At 64.3% G+C, this 18,438-nt stretch overlaps 2 protein-coding genes across 5 annotated transcripts; both read right to left on the bottom strand.

Moving 5' to 3' along the window:
* Positions 1-5,035: 5,035 nt before the first annotated feature.
* ISOC2 (isochorismatase domain containing 2) lies at positions 5,036-11,066 on the bottom strand. Of its 4 annotated transcripts, none has more exons than XM_045581190.1 (6): positions 10,929-11,066; positions 8,978-9,115; positions 7,694-7,903; positions 7,399-7,548; positions 7,194-7,311; positions 5,036-5,427 (listed from the first exon to the last, which is right to left on the bottom strand). In XM_045581190.1, exons 2-6 carry the CDS (start codon positions 9,110-9,112, stop codon positions 5,150-5,152), a joined length of 891 nt encoding a protein of 296 aa, XP_045437146.1. In that variant the 5' UTR covers positions 9,113-9,115; positions 10,929-11,066; the 3' UTR covers positions 5,036-5,149. The 4 variants fall into 4 exon arrangements, with proteins under 4 accessions (XP_045437146.1, XP_045437147.1, XP_045437148.1 ...); XM_045581191.1 differs by having other exon boundaries at positions 10,813-10,936; XM_045581192.1 differs by lacking the exon at positions 10,929-11,066 and adding an exon at positions 9,204-9,243.
* On the bottom strand, positions 9,636-15,700 carry CUNH19orf85 (chromosome unknown C19orf85 homolog). Its single transcript, XM_045581194.1, has 3 exons — positions 15,473-15,700; positions 13,943-14,284; positions 9,636-9,738 (listed from the first exon to the last, which is right to left on the bottom strand). The coding sequence occupies exons 1-3, from the start codon at positions 15,643-15,645 to the stop codon at positions 9,636-9,638; spliced, it is 618 nt and encodes a 205-aa protein (XP_045437150.1). The 5' UTR covers positions 15,646-15,700.
* Positions 15,701-18,438: the final 2,738 nt, after the last annotated feature.

Genomic DNA, 18,438 nt, shown 5'->3' with positions numbered 1-18,438 from the left:
TAGGGTTAGGGTGCTGGGTTAGGGCTAGGGTTAGGGTGCTGGGTGAGGGTTAGGGTGCTGGGTTAGGGCTAGGGTTAGGGTGCTGGGTGAGGGCTAGGGTGCTAGGTTAGGGTTAGGGTGCTGGGTGAGGGCTAGGGTTAGGGTGCTGGGTGAGAGCTAGGGTGCTGGGTGAGAGCTAGGGTTAGGGTGCTGGGTTAGGGCTAGGGCTAGGGTGCTGGGTGAGGGTTAGGGTGCTGGGTTAGGGTGCTGGGTGAGGGCTAGGGTTAGGGTGCTGGGTGAGGGCTAGGGTGCTGGGTGAGAGCTAGGGTTAGGGTGCTGGGTTAGGGCTAGGGCTAGGGTGCTGGGTTAGGGCTAGGGTTAGGGTGCTGGGTGAGGGCTAGGGTTAGGGTGCTGGGTGAGGGCTAGGGCTAGGGTGCTGGGTTAGGGCTAGGGCTAGGGTGCTGGGTGAGGGCTAGGGTTAGGGTGCTGGGTTAGGGCTAGGGTTAGGGTGCTGGGTGAGGGCTAGGGCTAGGGTGCTAGGTTAGGGTTAGGGTGCTGGATGAGGGCTAGGGTGCTGGGTGAGAGCTAGGGTTAGGGTGCTGGGTTAGGGCTAGGGCTAGGGTGCTAGGTTAGGGTTAGGGTGCTGGGTGAGGGCTAGGGTTAGGGTGCTGGGTGAGGGCTAGGGTTAGGGTTAGAGTGCTGGGTTAGGGTGCTAGGTTAGGGCTAGGGTTAGGGTTAGGGCTAGGGCTAGGGTTAGGGTTAGGGTGCTGGGTTAGGGTGCTGGGTTAGGGTGCTAGGTTAGGGCTAGGGTTAGGGTTAGGGTGCTGGGTTAGGGCTAGGGCTAGGGTTAGGGTTAGGGTGCTGGGCAAGGGGCCGGCTGGGACTCAGAGGGGCTCTCCTCCCTCAGAAGTGAGGACTGGGCTGTGCGTTGGGGGAAGGAGCATCCTTTTCAGGCTCACGCAAGGGTGCCAGCCACCTGCCCCCCCCAGCCGGGGGAGCAGCATGGGGTGGGGCAGATGCCTCACCTGTGGGAAGGCCCAGAAGGCCAGCAGTGCCCCCCCCCCCCCCGGCTGCAGGGACACACACTCTCCCTCCGCTGACAGACCCCACTGCCTCCCCACTGCGCATCTCTGCTCACACCCAGGACAGCGCCAGCCACTGACAACTGGGGGAGGGGGGGCGGGGAGGAGTGACACAGCCCCTCAGACCCAGACACCACACACACACACACACACACACACACACACACACACACAGGTCATGCCTCCGGATGTGTGCAGGGCACCACCTACTGGTGGGAAGGGGACACACACCTCGGGGTAGACAGAGTGGCCAGCAGACCCGGGACACAGGGGACAGAGTCTGTCCTTAAAACTCATACAACAGACCTCACACACACACACACACTCACACTCACACACACACTCACACACACACACACACACTCACACTCACACACTCACACACACACACACTCACACACTCACACACACACACACACTCACACACACACTCACACACACACACACACACTCACACTCACACACTCACACACACACACACTCACACACCCACACACACTCACACACACACACACACACACACACACACTCACACACACACACACACACACTCACACACACACTCACACACACACACACTCACACACACACACACTCACACACTCACACTCACACACACACTCACACACACACACTCACACACACACACACACACACACACACACACACACACTCACACTCACACTCACACTCACACTCACACTCACACAAAGGAGACAGCACAGGGCACCCACACAGCGTCCCAGACACAACACGTGTGCATCCGGAGGGCCCTCCTGAGCCTGCTCTCAGCACACCGGCCCCACGCGGACACGGCCACCCGTGTCGGCATGCTCGGCCCCAGCACGCAAGACCCGGACACAACTCGGACCCGACCATGCCACACCGGGGCCACACACAGCTCAGGAACACGGGCAAGGCCCTGCCCCAGCCAGCTTCACGCGGACGGACACGCAGCCACAGCATCACAGCCCCAAGTCATGCAAGCTCGGGGTGCACACACACACGTGCACACACACCCTCCCCAGTGGAAGAGATTTGGGAAGCAGGCATGTGACCCCCCCCACACACACAACTGCGCCCCTGCCCGCACCCCTGCTCACTCACACACACTTTTCTCCCCCACAGGTGGAGAGATGGGGGCCCCCAGCCCCATCTCCCCACTCCCTGCACCCCGCATGCCCAGCGGCTCAGGCCCCCCCAGCCCTAAGTGATATAGATGGGTGGACAGAGGAGCCAGCTGGAGGATTGGGGGGGTTCCCCCAGCAGGCCCCACTGGTCCTTGGAGACCCCTCCTCCACCTGCCACCCTGCACAGCACTTTGCCCCAACCTCTGGCCCCACCCCCTCCTGCCCCTGCCGGCTGGAGTGGGGAGCCGGGGCTGGGGGGCTGGGTGTTGGGGGGCAGGTGAGCTGACTGGGAGGAGCCTGGAGGGGGTGATTAGGAGAGATGAAGCAGGACCCGGGAGGACAGGGAGAAGGACCGCGGGAGGGGGGACAGAGGCCCCCAGACGGGGGCAGAGACTCAGAGAAAAAGCGGCCCGGCCCCGGGGAGCTGGGCGCTGGAGGGGTCTGCAGGGGCTGGACAGGGGTCCTAACGCCTAGGAAGGGGGTGAGGGCGGTTTGGGGTTGGGAGATGGAAAGCTGCCAAGAGGAGGCGGTCCAGCAGGTGGGGGGTCGGGGGGGAGATATGGGGGTGTGGAGGAAGACATGGAGGGCTCCTGGGAGCGGTCCTGGGGGGAGTGGAGGGAGACATTGGGAGGTCCTGGAGGGAGCGGAGGAAGACATGGAGGGGTCCTGGGGGGAGTGGAGGGAGACATTGGGGGGTTCTGGGGGGAGCGGAGGGAGACATTGGGGGGTCCTGGGGGGAGCGGAGGAAGACATGGAGGGGTCCTGGGAGCGGTCCTGGGGGGAGTGGAGGGAGACATCGGGGGGTTCTGGGGGGAGCGGAGGGAGACATGGAGGGGTCCTGGGAGCGGTCCTGGGGGGAGTGGAGGGAGACATCGGGGGGTCCTGGGGGGAGCGGAGGGAGACATGGAGGGGTCCTTGGAGCGGTCCTGGGGGGAGCGGATTGGGGGGTCCTGGGGGGAGCGGAGGGAGACATTGGGGGGTCCTTGGAGCGGTCCTGGGGGGAGTGGAGGGAGACATTGGGAGGTCCTGGGGGGAGTGGAGGGAGACACTGGGAGGTCCTGGAGGGAGTGGAGGGAGACATTGGGAGGTCCTGGAGGGAGCGGAGGGAGACACTGGGAGGTCCTGGAGGGAGTGGAGAGAGACATTGGGAGGTCCTGGAGGGAGTGGAGGGAGACATTGGGAGGTCCTGGAGGGAGTGGAGGGAGACATCGCGGGGTTCTGGGGGGAGTGGAGGGAGACATTGGGAGGTCCTGGGGGGAGTGGAGGGAGACATCGGGGGTTCTGGGGGGAGCGGAGGGAGACATGGAGGGGTCCTGGGAGGGGTCCTGGGGGGAGTGGAGGGAGACATCGGGGGTTCTGGGGGGAGCGGAGGGAGACCTGGAGGAGTCCTGGGCTTGCTGCCCCCACTCCGCCGCCCCCTCCCCATGGAGGCGGGGACTGGGGGAGAGAGGGAACTCAGGCTCACAGCACTCCGCAGCGGCCCAGACCCCGGCCCCGCGGCCCCGCCTGCAGCCCGCGTCCCTGGGCCTCCGGGGGCCGTGCCTCCTGGTCCACCCGCCGCGGGGCGGCCTCTGGCGGGATGCGCCCTGGGTCCTGGTCTCTGGGGTGTCTAGACGCGTCTCCTCGCCCGCAACTCTGCGTCTGTCTAGGTCCCGGGCTGCGCCTGAGTGTTTTCCGGCCGCCAGCATCCCCCCTGCCCTCTGTCCGCCTGTCCGTCCTGTCTGTGTCTCCGTCTGCACACGCCCGTCTCTGTGCCTCTTGCCCAGGTGTGCTGTCTACAGATCGGTCCCTATGCATGTCTCTGTGTGTCCCCCTGCGGACCCCAGCCTCCCTCCCGGTCCCCCTCTCTCCCTCGCCCGGTCTGCAGGCGCGGGCAGGGGGGCGCTGCGGAGCGGGCTGTGTTCCTGGCGCAAAATAGACTCCTGTTGCCATGGCGACGCGAGCGCGGCCTCCCGGACGCGATGCTCCCGGCTGGGGCTGAGGAGGGGGGACCTGGATCCGGAAGGCGGGGGCCAGGGGCGCCAGGGGCTCCCGGAGGAAGAGCTGGGACTCCTAGGTCCCTGGGGAGGGGGTTGCTGGGTGCTGGGATGCGGGCTCCGGGTCTTCGGGTGGCGGAGGGGGGTGGGGGGCGGCGGTCTCGGTTCGGGGCCAGGGGGCTCTGGCTCCCCAGTGGGGGCGGACCGGCTGTGAGCGCTGATGCCTGGGTTCTCGGGGGACTCGGTTGCCTTCCTAGGTCCCCAAGGTTGGGGGCGGATGGGACCAAGGACTGCGAATCTCGAGGGGTTGAGGGCCTTGATTGGGGGGGGGTGTCGGTAGAATCCCCGCTCCCAGATTTCTAAGGGAGCTGCAGAATCCCGGGGCCCCCGTGTGGGTCCCCTGCCCCCTGCCCCCTGCGCCTTAGGGGCGCAGGGACCACTCAGAGAGGTGTCTGTCCTCCCTCCCATCCGTCCACCCGCATGCCAGTCTCCTCCTCCCTCCCGTCCCCACGACCCCGTGCCTCAGTTTCCCCCTCCGCGCTCACCTCACTTTCCGACGCGGGACCCTCGGGGAAGCTGGGGCGGCGACGTGGGGGACCGGCCGGGGGCGGCGGCGCGAGCGCGTGTCCGCAGCCGCCGGGCGGGCTGCGCGCAGGCGGGGGGCGGCGGGCGGCGGGCGGCGCGCGGGGGCCCCGCGGGCGCTGCTTCCCGGAGCAGCTGTGCCGGGCGGCGCTCGCCTTCCCCCGGCGCCCGCTGGGAGCTGTGAGCAGGCGCCGCCGCCTCTCCACCTGCTGGGGACCCCTCTCCCCGCCCCCCGCAGCCCCCCGCCGCCCCCGGGACACCCCCCAAGCCCAAGAATGGTTCGGTCCACAGCCACATCGGGTTTATTCCGCGAGCCCGGGTCCCACACAGCCCGTGACACGCCTCCCCCCCCTTCCCGGCCCTTGAAGGGGCCCGGCCCGAGCCCCGCCCCCAGCTCGGCTCAGCCAACGGCCGGCGGCTTCCAGGGGCTCATTTGCATTTCCGGGAGCCGCCGCCCAATAGCAAGGCAGCACCCGCCTCCGCTCCCGAGGGGCGGCGCTCCCGGCGGACTGCACCACTCCTGGGGTCCAGGGATGGGGGAGGGCGCTTCCAGCGCGGCCGGTGACAGGAGGGGAGGTGTCCCGGGCGGAGGGGGCGTCAGCGGAGGAGCGGGTTCTGGCCTTGGAAGAGGCCGAGCAGCCCGCTGTCCGGGGCGGGCTCCTTGATGATCTTCTGGATCTGCAGAGGGAGGAGGGTGTCAGGAAGTGCCCAGGGTCCCCGCTTCCAGGGCGGATCCGAGGGGCACTGCCCCCTCTTCGCCTTTGCCCTCTGGGCAGCAAACGGCCATGCCAACCGCTCCCTCTTCTCAGAACTTCTCCTGGGCCTCCCTCTCACCGCCCGCCCGAGTCAGCGCCCGATCGCCTGCCATTTGCCTGCTTTGCTGGCTTGGGCTGCTGAGAGCCATGGCCTTGGCCCTAGCTGGTATGGCACAGTGGATAGAGCATCAGGCGGCAGGCAGACTGAAGGGTCCTGGGTTCGATTCCAGCCAAGGGCACCTACCTCAGTTATGGGCTCCCCCCTCCCCCCCCCAGCATGTGCAGGAGGCAACCAATCAGTGTGTCCCTCTCACATTGACATTTCTGTCTCTGCCCCTCCCGCCCATTCTCTCTAAAAAATCAATGGACACATGCCCTCTGTTGGATGATGGGCTTTGTCCTGGGGCCCATCTATACTTTCTTCTTCTTCAGTCATCTCAATGCCCCATCTCCAAACCCAGCCCGCGCCTGGCCCCTCACTCCGGACTCATTTATCCGCTGCCTCTGGGTGCTGGCTGCCCCGGGACCGCTCTCTCAATTCAGCCCCTCGGTAGGTACCAGCCTGGAGGCCCCCCCTGGGTGCCCTCTCCCAAAGCCCCACCTTGCACCCACCAGTGAGCCCCAGGGGCCGGCAGAAAGCAAGCAGGAAAGGCAGAGCCCGCGTCCTCACTGCACCCACGACGGCGTCCCCCGGTCCCCGCACCTTCCCAACCACAGCACGGGGCCCTGGCTGCCCCTCGCTGAAAGCCTGGACCCTGAGGACCTGGCCTGGCTCCTCCAGGCTCCCCTCCCCCACAGCCCAGCACTCAGCGCCTGACAGTCCCAGGATGAGGCAAGTCCATCGCGCGCGTGCGTGCGTGCGTGCGTGTGTGTGTGTGTGTCCCGCCAGGCCTTTGCCCCAGCTGTCCCTCTGCCAAGACCACTTTCCGGATGACCGGCTGCTCCTCTCCCTGCAGGTCTCCACTTCAAGGGCCCCACCCCACCCCCAAGGGCCTCCCGCTGCTTTCTATCAGGTTTCTCTCACTCTCCCCACGCTCCCGCCAGCTCCGGCCACAGTGTGTAAGGGGCACTGACTGGCTTTTGCTGCTGCCCCAGGCCTGTCCCAGTGGCTGGCACACAGTAGGCGCTCCATAAAGGCTCAGGACTGAGAGGAGAGGAGGGCAGAGCCCAGAGGCCAGGGGTGTCCAATCGGGCATGTCCTGCCTGTGCCCCGCAGGCCCAGGGCGGGCTCATGGGAACCGCCTGGTCAGGCCCACATGCCAGCCAAGCCCCGGGAGGTGGGCGTGGAGGCTGGACCTGCGTGCCAGTGGCCGGGGGAGGGGGGCGGTGGAGGGTCTGGGGGCCCCACCTCCAGGGCCCCTGCTGGGCTGACTTTCCCGTGTCTGCCTGGCGCCCTCCAGGCCTCAGCCACCTTCTCCAGGCTTCCTAGACTGTCCTGTGCAAGCCCCTCGCTGCCTGCGGCCTCCTCCCCTCCTCTCTCTCCCTCCCTCCCTCGCTCACTCTCCTCTCCCTCTCCCCCTCTCCCTCTCTCCAGCCCTCACTGCCCACCAGCCGCTTCTCTTATTGATAAGGACTGACGGGGTGACGCCAGGAGCTGAGCCCTGGAGGCGGCAGCCTTCTGTGTTCGGGACGTGCCTGTTCCCGATGCATCGGGAAGACGAGGTGGGCGCCGGAGACATGTGCCCGTACCTCCTTGAACTGGGGGTGCGCAGCGTCCCCCACGAGCTGCAGGATGAGCCCTTCGCTGGTGGAGAGGAAGGCGCCGCTCTGCCGCATCCGGGCGAGTGCCACCAGGCGGTCCACCTGGCTGCGGGCGGGGGGTCAGCCCGTGGATGGCCCGGCCCGGCCCGGCCCGGCCCCGCCCCGGCCACGCCCCCGTGCAACCACCCCTCACCTGCGGGAGGAGCAGGCGTCCACCACCACGTGGACCTGCAGCCCCCGATCCATGAGGTCCAGGGCTGTGTTCTGGGGCAGAGAGAGGTGAGGGCCGAGCCCAGACAAGGACGGGGTGCCGGGTGCGGACTGGGGACTGGGGACTGGGACGCTGGGATGGGATGAGGCAGCTCAGAGCAGGCAGAAGCCCCCCTCCCCGCTGCCCCCGGGTTACAATGGGGTCCCCCAGCGCGCGGAGTCCTGAGGGAGGGTCAGGGTCAGGGTCAGGGGTCAGGCCCGGGTCGGCGGGGCCTCACCAGGATGCAGACTTGGGCCTCGATGCCGCAGAGCAGCACAGAGCGCAGCTGCGGCCGCGCGTCCAGCTCCTGCCGCGCCACGGGCACCATGCTGAAGCAGGTTTTGGCCAGGGGCCGCAGGCCCTCGGCCCCCAGCTCGGGCACCGTGGGGCCCAGGCCCTGCGGGTACTGCTCCGTCAGCACCGTGGGCACCTCCAGCAGGCGGGCCACCTGTGCCGGGAGGGGGCAGAGGCCCGAGCCTGAGGGAGGGCTGGATCGGGGTCTGAGGGAGGAGGGGCTGGGTCGGGGTCTGAGGGAGGAGGGGCTGGGTGAGGGTCTGAGGGAGGAGGGGCTGGGTCGGGGTCTGAGGGAGGAGGGGCTGGATCCCCAGTCTGAGGGAGGAGGGGCTGGATCCCCAGTCTGAGGGAGGAGGGGGCTGTTTCTCCTGGTCTGAGGGAGGAGGGGCTGGATCTCCTGGTCTGAGGGAGGAGGGTGCTGGATCCCCTGGTCTGAGGGAGGAGGGTGCTAGATCCCCAGTCTGAGGGAGGAGGGTGCTGGATCCCCTGGTCTGAGGGAGGAGGGGCTGAATCCCCAGTCTGAGGAAGGAGGGGGCTGGATCCCCAGTCTGAGGGAGGAGGAGCTGGATCCCCTAGTCTGAGGGAGGAGGGGGCTGGATCCCCAGTCTGAGGGAGGAGGGGCTGGATCTCCAGTCTGAGGGAGGAGGGGCTGGATCTCCAGTCTGAGGGAGGAGGGGCTGTTTCTCCTGGTCTGAGGGAGGAGGGGGCTGGATCCCCTAGTCTGAGGGAGGAGGGGGCTGGATCCCCAGTCTGAGGGAGGAGGGGGCTGTTTCTCCTGGTCTGAGGGAGGAGGGGGCTGGATCCCCAGTCTGAGGGAGGAGGGGCTGGACCCCCTGGTCTGAGGAAGGAGGGGGTTGGATCCGGGTCTGAAGGAGGAGGGGGCTGGATCCCCAGTCTGAGGGAGGAGGGGCTGGATCCCCAGTCTGAGGGAGGAGGGGGCTGGATCCCCTAGTCTGAGGGAGGAGGGGCTGGATCCCCAGTCTGAGGGAGGAGGAGCTGGATCTCCAGTCTGAGGGAGGAGGGGCTGGATCCCCAGTCTGAGGGAGGAGGGGGCTGGATCCCCTGGTCTGAGGGAGGAGGAGCTGGATCCCCTGGTCTGAGGGAGGAGGGGGCTGGATCCCCAGTCTGAGGGAGGAGGGGCTGGATCGGGGTCTGAGGGAGGAGGGGCTGGATCCCCAGTCTGAGGGAGGAGGTGCTGGATCCGGGTCTGAGGGAGGAGGGACAGTACCTTGAGCATGCGGGCGGCCACAGAGACGATCTGGGGGAAGTAGGCCACATGGCGGAACTTCTCCTGCATGTCACACAGGAAGAGGATGGACGACCCCGGGAGGAGCCGGCCCAGGCTGGGCTTGGCAGCCGCCATGTCCTGAGGGAGGGAGGGGGCGGCCGGGGTCAGGCGGGGTGTGGTTTCTCTGCCCAGCGTCCCGCTCTCCATCCCCACCCGCAGCTCCCACCTGCTGCTCCCAGGGCTGGAACACACCTTTCTAGTTTGTTTAAAATATGTTTACTGATCTGAGAGAGGCAGGGAGAGGGAGAGAGAGAGAAACATGGATGATGAGAGAGAATCATGGATGGGCTGCCTCCTGCATGTCGCCCACTGGGATGGAGCCCACAGCCCCCGCGTCCGCCTGGCCATGGCCCGCCTGGGCCCCGCGGCTGCCTCCACCGGAGTCGCTCTAAGTGCCCGAGCTCAGGGTCCCGTTACGTAAGCTCTGGCACATCTGCCCGGCGGGGTTCTGGGCAGCCAGGACAGTCAGGATACGGAAAGGCGTTCAAACGATGCTAACAGTGGGGGGCGGGGGCGGGAGACACAGAACAGCCTGTACTGGTGTACCAGTGCTCCATTTGTGTCCCCAAAAAAGAAGGGGGAAAGACTGTGTCCTGTGCTATGTATAGCTGCCCCGGGCAGGCTCGGAGGCAGCAGGGGCTTGGCGGGGGGGTGTCAGGGACAGTGCAAAGGCCCGGTTCTCGCTGTGCTGCTCCTTCTGACTGTTGGACAGTGCGCAACGGGCTGTGTGGCCGGGGACACATCGGCGCAGTCAAGTGAGAACTCAGGGAAACCTGCCCGTGGCTGACCCCCGGGGCGGGCAGTGGCAGAGGGGTTCAGGGGGCTTGGGGGGGATGGCGCTGGGGGGTGGTGGACTTGTAAATCTGCATGTGACTCTGCACCAGGGCGCTCACTGTGTGAGTGAAGGAATTTCAGCCGTGTGTGGGTGATGCGGCCACTTTCTTGCATATATGGTATCCTTCCATTTAAAGTCTACAGAACGTGCCGAGGCTGGTGTGGCTCAGTGGATAGAGCGTTGGCCTGAGGACTGAGGGGTCCCGGGTTCGATTCTGGTCAAGGGCATGTACCTTGGTTGCAGGCACATACCCGGTGGGGGGGGGGGGTGCAGGAGGCAGCTGATTGATGTTTCTAACTCTCTCTCTCCCTTCCTCTCTATAAAAATTCAGTAAAATATATTTTAAGAAAATAAAATCTTCAGAATGTAAAATAAAATAGGGATGCCCTGCTGGCTCCTGGGGGGCTGGGCTGGGGCCCTGGGGCCCTGGCTGCGGGACAAGGGAGGGGAGACCCCCAGGTTCCTGGCCCATGACAGGCAGGGACCGGAAACCGGTTTTGGGGAGAAGAGGAAAAGTTGGGGGAGGATGTGTGTGTAAATGTGGAGAGTCTGAGCTGGAGACAGATTTGGGGGTGCCGTGGGGGAGGGACGGGGACGGTCCAGATCGAAGGGGGAGCCCAAGGCTAGAAGAGGAGGGGCGGCCCGAGGTGGGCAGCAACTTAGGGGGAACAGGTGGGGGGGCTACAGGCGGGGGGCTGCTTAGATCCCCACGGGGCCTCGGGGACGTCCAAGCACCGAACGGACGGACGGCTGGGTGACTCTGGGCAAGTTTCCCGCTCGGTCTGAACCCCCGTTTCCTCGGAGGAGGAGGAAGTGGGGGTCAAACCCACCCACTCCGCTGGGACGAAGGGAAACGTGTCCGCGGAGGGTTCGAGGGCCGGTTGGGCAGTGCGGTCGGGAGGCCTCCCCCGGCCGCGCTCTCGGGGCGTCCGGTTCCCACCTGCGAGGCGGGAAGGTCAGACTCCCCCCGGGCGGGGTGGGCCCGTCCCCGAGGGCGCTGGGTTCGAGCCCGGCCCTCCGCCCTCCGCCCTCCGCAGGCGTCCGGGAGTCACTCACCTTTCGGGGCCCGGACTTCCGCCGCCAGGGCCGCCCCACCCCGCCCCGCGCCAGCCCCGGTCACCGTTTGGCGGGGTCGCGACTCGTGGCCCAGCCCCCGCGCCGTCGCGTCCCGCCCCCTCTGGCAGAACTGCCCAATCGGCGCTCTCCGAGCTCTGCCCGGCCCCCGCGCCTGGCCAATCCGCGAGCGCCGCTCCGTGTCAGTCCTGAAAGCGTGATTGGCCCACGCCGAGGGGCGGGAAGCCAGCACCTGACCAATGGGAGGCTAGATAGGGCGTGAGTGGCGGGCGCGGGGCGGGGCAGCGCGCTGAGTGCGGAGAAGCCGGAATCCAGCTGGGAGGTGGGTGGCGGCGCCGCCGCGCTGCACAGACCGGACCCCGGAGGCTGGGGGAGGAGCGGGGGGGACCCTGCCCTGGACGAGGGGGGTTCCAACCCCCGCCTTCTTGTCTGCACAGAAGCTTATCGCGGCCCACGCACTTTCCGGCCAAAGGTTAAAGGCGCGAGGAAGCCTGGAGTTTAGGATCCTCTCAGTACCTGGCCGGTGGCTCAGTGGTTAGAGCGCCGGTCCCGACCCAGCACTGAAGGGTCTCGGGTTCGAGTCCAGGTCAAGGGCACCTACGATCCTTGGCCCCGGTCGTGGCATGTGGGGGAGGCTACCAGCCTCTCTAACCAATCTCTCACATGATGTTTCTCTCTCCCCCTTCCCCGCCTCTTTCTACTCTATCTGAAAGCAGGAGGATTAAAAAACAAACAAAAAAGATCCTCCCAGCCCCTATCCCCCTCAATCTGCGTTCTCTGCAGCCTCGGTTTCCCGATCAGTACAGCACCTGCCTCCTAGGGTGGGGGTCAGAGTATGTAGACTTTTTAAAAAAATATTTTTACTGATTTCAGAAAAGAAGGAAGAGGGAGAGGGAGATAGAAACATCAATGGTGAGAGAGAATCATGGATCAGCTGCCTCCTGCACGGCCCCCACTGGGGACTGAGCCTGCAGCCCGGGCCTGTGCCCTTGGCAAGAATTGAACCTGGGACCCTTCAGGCCGAGGCTCCATCCACTGAGCCACGCCAGCCAGGCCTAGTATGTAGACTTTTTGCTTGGAAATGGGGTTGAGAGGGACACAGAGAGAACTTCCCCTCATTCTTGGAATAACATCCAAATTACTCCTAGTTCACGGCCTGTCTTTGTCACCCTCCCCCTCTCCCCTCTCCCCTCCCCCCCTGTCCCCTACTCGCTCCACTCCAGCCACGCTGGTCCCACTGCTGTTCCCCAAGGCTCCACCCCAGGCCCTTTGCATGTGCTGTTCCTGCTGCCTGGAACCCAGACCTTCTCACCGGCAGTTTCTTCTTTGTCCTTCAAGCCTTCCCCTGACCACCCGCTGTCAGATACCACTCAGTAAGGTCGAAGTTTTTTTTATCTTCTTCAGAGCCCTGATTCCAATCTGAAATTGGAGATTTATCTCGCGCTTAAAAGTGTATGCACAGCCTTAGCAGGTGTGGCTCAGTGGATAGAGCATCATCGGCCAGCAGACTGAAGGGTCCTGGGTTCGATTCTGGTCACATGCCCGGATTGTGGGCTTGATCCCCAGCCTGGGACGTGCAAGAGGCAGCCAATCAGTGATTTTCTCTCATCGTTGATGCTTCTATATATATACCTCTCTTTCTCCTTCTCCCTTCCTCTCTGACATTAACAAAAATATATATTTTTAAAAAGTAGCCATAACCGGTTTGGCTCAGTGGATAAAGCGTCAGCCTACGGACTGAAGGGTCCCGGGTTTGATTCCAGTCAAGGGCATGGACCTTGGTTGCGGGCACATCCCCAGTGGGGGGGGGGGGGTGCAGGAGGCAGCTGATTGTGTTTTTCTCTCATCGATGTTTTTCTTTTTTTTTATATTTAATTTATTTTTACAGAGAGGAAGGGAGAAGGACAGAGAGTTAGAAACATCAATGAGAGAGAAACATCGATCAGCTGCCTCTTGCACCCCCCCCGCTGGAGATGTGCCTGCAACCAAGGTACATGCCCTTGACCAGAATCGAACCCAGGACCCTTCAGTCCCCAAGCCGACGCTCTGTCCACCGAGCCAAACCAGTTAGGGCTCTCATCGATGTTTCTAGGTCTCTCCCCTCTACCTTCCTTTCTGTAACAAATCAATAAAATATATATTTTTAAAAAGTAAGCATGCTTTCCGAAACCAGTTTGGTTCAGCGGATACCAGTTGGTCTGTGGACTCAAGGGTCTCGGGTTCGATTCCGGTCAAGGGCATGTACGTTGGTTTCGGGCACATCCCCAGTAAGGGGTGTGCAAGAGGCAGCTGATCAATGTTTCTAACTCTCTCTTCCTCTCCCTCTGTAAAAAGTCAATAAAATATATTTAAAAGAATTTTTTTAAAAGTAAGCATGCTTTAATTTTTGTCGGTCCCCTGATCTCCCTTCCCTCCCCCCCAATGTGAACTCCACAAACGCAAAGATCTCCTTTATTTTATTCACAGCTGAATCCCTAGCACACAGTAGGTACTCCATGCATCCTTGCGAATAAATGAGATGAGACCAGACGTCAGGCAGAGATGAGCCGGGGCGACAGGGGGGCTGGTGTGGGGTTGGGGAGAAGGAAGCGAGGAGGTGGAGGGGGGACAGCAGGAGGGGCCTGCCTGGAAGAGCAGAGGTGAGGCCCAGGCTGGGAGGGGTGGGGGGTCTGGCCTTGGGCCCTTTTCCCAGAAGTCGCCAGGAGAGGAGTGGGAGGAGGCCCTGGCAGGGGCTGGGGGCTGCCGAGCTGTCCTGGGGGAGCCTCGGGTCTGCGCAGGGCCTGAGCTGGGCTGTGTCTGGGCGTCATGGGAACCAGGCCTCCCAGTCCTCAGAGGCGCCCCAGTCCTCAGGGGCCCCCCAGCCCTCTGGGACCCCCTGAGCATGCTGAGCACAGGGCATCACCTCCCACCTGCCTCCCCAGGCGCCCTCGGGGGCCAGGAGCTGGGGCCCTCCCCGCAGGCCAGGCGGGGGCGGGGGCGGGGGCAGGGGCAGGGGCAGGGGCAGGGGCAGCGGGTCGCAGGGACGCAGGCCCCCAGGGAGGTCTGGCTGGCCGCCTGCAGGCCGGGAAGGGCCGGCGGGCACCGGGGGCGGCTCCGGCTCCGGGGAGAGCGCGATGCTGGGGAGGAGGTCCAGGCCGGAGGCCTCCAGCGCGGCCAGGCTCAGGCGGGGGCCGGCCCGGGGCGCCTCCTCGCTGGGGGCCAGGGCGCGGGCCACGCCCAGGAAGGGAGACGGGGGTGGTGGGGGCGGTCTGCGGGGCAGCGGTCTCCGGGGAGGCGCCTCCTGGGACAGGATGGACAGGGCCAGGCGCTGGGTGGCAGCCTCGATCCTGGCAAACTGCCTGCGGAGGGAGACGGGCATCTGGGCATCGGCTGGGGGAGCGCCTCCTGGCCCCCAGCCCGGGAGCGGGGGTCCCTCCCTGCTCCCCCCGCCCTCCTCCCCTGTGCTGCCTCCCTGCCCCCCGTCCCTCCTCTGGGGTCCGGCAGGTCCAGATATGTGAGCCCCTCTCCGCCAGCACCTGCACACTTTTGACATTTACTTATTTTTTAAAATATATATTTTGTTGATTTTTTACAGAGAGGAAGGGGAGAGGGATAGAGTTAGAAACATCGATCAGCCGCCTCCTGCACACCTCCTGCTGGCGATGTGCCGGCAGCCAAGATACATGCCCTTGACCAGAATCGAACCCGGGACCCTTCAGTCCGCAGGCTGAGGCTCTATCCACTGAGCCACACCGGACAGGGCAAATTTAAACTTCTTCTAACGCCACTTCTTTAAAGTAGACTCGCCCAGGCCGTGGTATTTTGTGGAAGAGCCACTCTCAAGGGGCCAAAGAGCCGCATGGGGCTCCCGAGCCGCAGTTTGCCGACAGCGGCATTAGGAGGCCAGATTTCCATTCAGGTTTAAATTCGCCGAAATCGGTTTAGTTCAGTGGATAGAGCATCAGCCTGTGGACTGAAAGGTCCCAGGTTCGATTCCGGTCAAGGGCATGTGTCTTGGTTGGGGGTGATGGGTCCTCCTTCCTCCAGTTGATGGAGGGATGTAAACCCCACCTGCAGCCAGACATTCCTGAGCTCTGAACCACCAATCAGCACCGGCCAAATACCCTAAGTCCGTAGGTCCCTAATCACCAATTAGCGGGTGCTGAGTGCCCTAAGCCCCATCCCCTCCCCTCCCCTTAAAAGTACGTGGACCCCGGCCCTCACTCTCTTCCTCTCTGTCTCTCTGGAAGCAGCCGGCTCTGGTACTCTTCTCAATAAGGCCCTGTGTCCTGCCATCCCGGTCTCCGGCCCCCTCTGTTTCATCTTTCAGTGGGCACATCCCCAGCGGGGAGTGTGCAGGAGGCAGCTGACCGATGTTTCTAACTCTCTGTCCCTCTCCCTTCCTCTCTGTACAAAATCAATAAGCTATATTTTAATATATATAAATGAATCCCTGAGTGTTGACTGCTCCCAGCCCTGGGGGCCGCTCCTGTCCCCAGACTCAGGGCTCCGGCCCCTCCCCCGGCCCCCTCTCCCCGCCCGCTCACCTGCAGACCTGATTGTGCAGGAACCGCCGGTGGTTGGGCCTCCTTTTGGGGGGCCGGGCCCGCCGGGGGTGCAGGGCCCGCAGCATGTGGGTGGCCGCCCTGCTCACAAAGGCGCACAGCTCACGGGGGGTGGGCTCCGACACTCCAGGGGCGGCGGGCGCCCCGGGGTGCATGGCCTGGGCGCCCCGGGGTGACTGTCTTCTGTGTCCCGGTTGATCAGAGAGCTCCCCCAAATCGGAGTGGAGAGGCGGGCGCCCAGGCTTGGGCTCAGGGCTACGGAGAGGACTGGCAGGGGGGTGGGGGGGTGGGGGTGGGCTTGGAGAGGGGGCAGGGCCCAGGGAATGAGGACGGGGTGTCCCCCTGTGCCCTCCTGTCCCTGGTCCTGGGAGCTGGCCCGGGTCGGAGGGACAGTGTGTGTGTGTGTGTGTGTGTGTGTGTGTGTGTGTGTGTGGTGACATAGGGCGGGGGCCTGAGCGCTGAGCAGGGAGGGCCCAATTAGCACATAGCTGGCCCCGGGATCTGGGATCTGGGCCCGTGGCGGGTGGCGCAGAGCAAGGCGCCTGGAGATGCCAATTAAGGTGACAAAGGGCTCGCGTGGAGGAGGCGAGGGCAGGGCTGAGTCAACCGCAGCGGTTAGCGTGGAGGGCCCTCGATTAGGGGCGGGGGCGGGGGAGGCAGGGGTGGAGGCTGGGAGGGAGGGGGAGGGGGGCTGGGGTGCAGGCTAGGAAGGGAGGAGGGCTGGGGTGCAGGCTGGGAGGGAGGGGGGCTGGGGTGCAGGCTGGGAAGGGGGTGGGGGGCTGGGGTGCAGGCTGGGAAGGGAGGGGGGCTGGGGTGCAGGCTGGGAAGGGGGTGGGGGGCTGGGGTGCAGGCTGGGCAGGGAGGGGGGCTGGGGTGCAGGCTGGGAAGGGAGGAGGGCTGGGGTGCAGGCTGGGCAGGGAGGGGGGCTGGGGTGCAGGCTGGGAAGGGAGGAGGGCTGGGGTGCAGGCGGGGAGGGAGGGGGCTGGGGTGCAGGCTGGGAAGGGAGGGGGCTGGGTGCAGCTGGGCAGGGAGGGGGGCTGGGTGCAGCTGGGAAGGGAGGGGGCTGGGGTGCAGGCTGGGAAGGGAGGGGGCTGGGTGCAGGCTGGAAGGGAGGAGGGCTGCGTGCAGGCTGGGAGGGAGGGGGGCTGGGGTGCAGGCTGGAAGGGAGGAGGGCTGGGGTGCAGGCTGGGAAGGGAGGGGGCTGGGGTGCAGGCTGGGCAGGGATGGGGTCCTCTTGCCTCTGGGTGGTAGGTGTAGGGTGCTGGCGGGTGGCAGCTGTCCTGGCCACTGTTGCTCTGAGAGGCAGTAGGGGGTGTGGGAGCCCAGGAGGGGTGTGAGCTCAGGAAGGGGGAGGTCAGGGGAGGGAAGGTTTGGGGGGAGGTCAGGAGGTGGGTGAACGCTGTGGCACACCTGGGGCTCAGCGCACAGCCCTCCCCAGTTCTCAGGTCAGGAGGGGGGGGTGCTCAGGGGCTGGAACCCAGGTGTTTCCCGAGGCGCCAGGGGAGACCGTGCCCTTAGCTCTCCGGCTTCCAGAGGCGCCCTCCCTGGCTCTGCATCTTTTTATTTTTTATTTTTTAATTGATTCCAGAGAGGAAGGGGAGAGGGAGGGAGGGAAACATCCATGATGAAGAATCACTGAATTACTGTCTCTGCACACCCCCTCGGGGACCGGGAACAGAGCCGCACTGCGGGAGACCCCACCCCTCATCCCCTTCCAATCTGGGGAGGGGGACGCCCAGGCATCAGGACCAGCCCGAAGCCCAGCCCAGGCCTGACCCTCCCGCCTCCACCCTGCTTCTGTATGGCGTCCCTCCCCCAGCCGCAGACAGACTCCGTTTGTAAAAACGTACAGAGGAACCAAACTGGTGTGGCTCAGTGGATGGAGCGTCAGCCTGTGGACCGAAAAGTCCCAGGTTCCATTCCGGTCAAGGGCAAGCACCTTGGTTGTGGGCACATCCCCAGTGGGGTGTGTGTGTGTGTGTGTGTGTGTGTGTGTGTGGTGGGGGGTTGTGCGCAGCAGGCAGCTGATCGATGTTTTTAACTCTCTATCCCTCTCCCTTCCTCTTCCTCTTTATAAAAAATAAAAACAAAACAAACAAACAAACAAACAAACAAACAAAAAACACGTCCTGGGCGAGTCTATTTTGAAGAAGTGGCGTTAGAAGAAGTTTGTTTAAAAAATGTGGCTCTCCAAAGAAATTTCAGTCGTTGTGCTGTTGATATCTGGCTCTGCAGACTAATGAGTTTGCCGACCACTGGGCAAGAGGTAGGAGAGCCTTTGGGTCTAAGGGACAGCCCTCTGGCTGAGGGGAAGGCCTGGGAGCAGTGGCAGTCATTAGGGTGGCGACAGCTGTCAGGTATGGGGCAGGGGAGCCGGATGGATGGGGGGTGCTATTAGCTGTATTTTTTTTTTTTTTAATATCTCTTTATTGAGTTCAGAGAGGAAGGGAGAGGGAGAGAGAGATAGAAACATCAATGACGAGAGAGAATCGTTGATTGCCTGCCTCCTGCATGTGCTCTACTGGGGGTAAAGCCCGCGACCGGAATCGAACCCGGGACCCTTCAGTCCATAGGCTGACGCGCTATCCATTGAACCAAACTGGCTAGGGTCCTATAGGCGCCCCTCAGCAAGCACTGATTGAGCCCAAATGTCACTATTGTCCCGGCAGAGACACCCTGTTGCATGACCCGCAGCAAAGTCCGTCCGAGTGGCTGCAAGCCGAGGCCCGCGGGGGGCTGAGCTTGGGAAGCAGGGAGAAGTCTGGGGCTCGGACTCGGTGCCTGGGCCGCCCCCCCTGCTCTGCAGGGCGCGGGCTTCCGCACAACCGAACCCAGGCCCGCAGCGGGAGGTCGGGACCTTGAACTCGGGTGACCTCCGCAGGCGGCAATCCCTGCTTGTCTCAGATCCCGGAAGGGAGCCCCAGGGCTTGGGCGTGGTGACCAGTGAC

Source organism: Pipistrellus kuhlii, unplaced genomic scaffold (assembly GCF_014108245.1).
Source record: "Pipistrellus kuhlii isolate mPipKuh1 unplaced genomic scaffold, mPipKuh1.p scaffold_m20_p_136, whole genome shotgun sequence".
Lineage (NCBI taxonomy): Eukaryota > Metazoa > Chordata > Mammalia > Chiroptera > Vespertilionidae > Pipistrellus > Pipistrellus kuhlii.
This window is presented reverse-complemented; position numbering and strand designations above follow the sequence as displayed.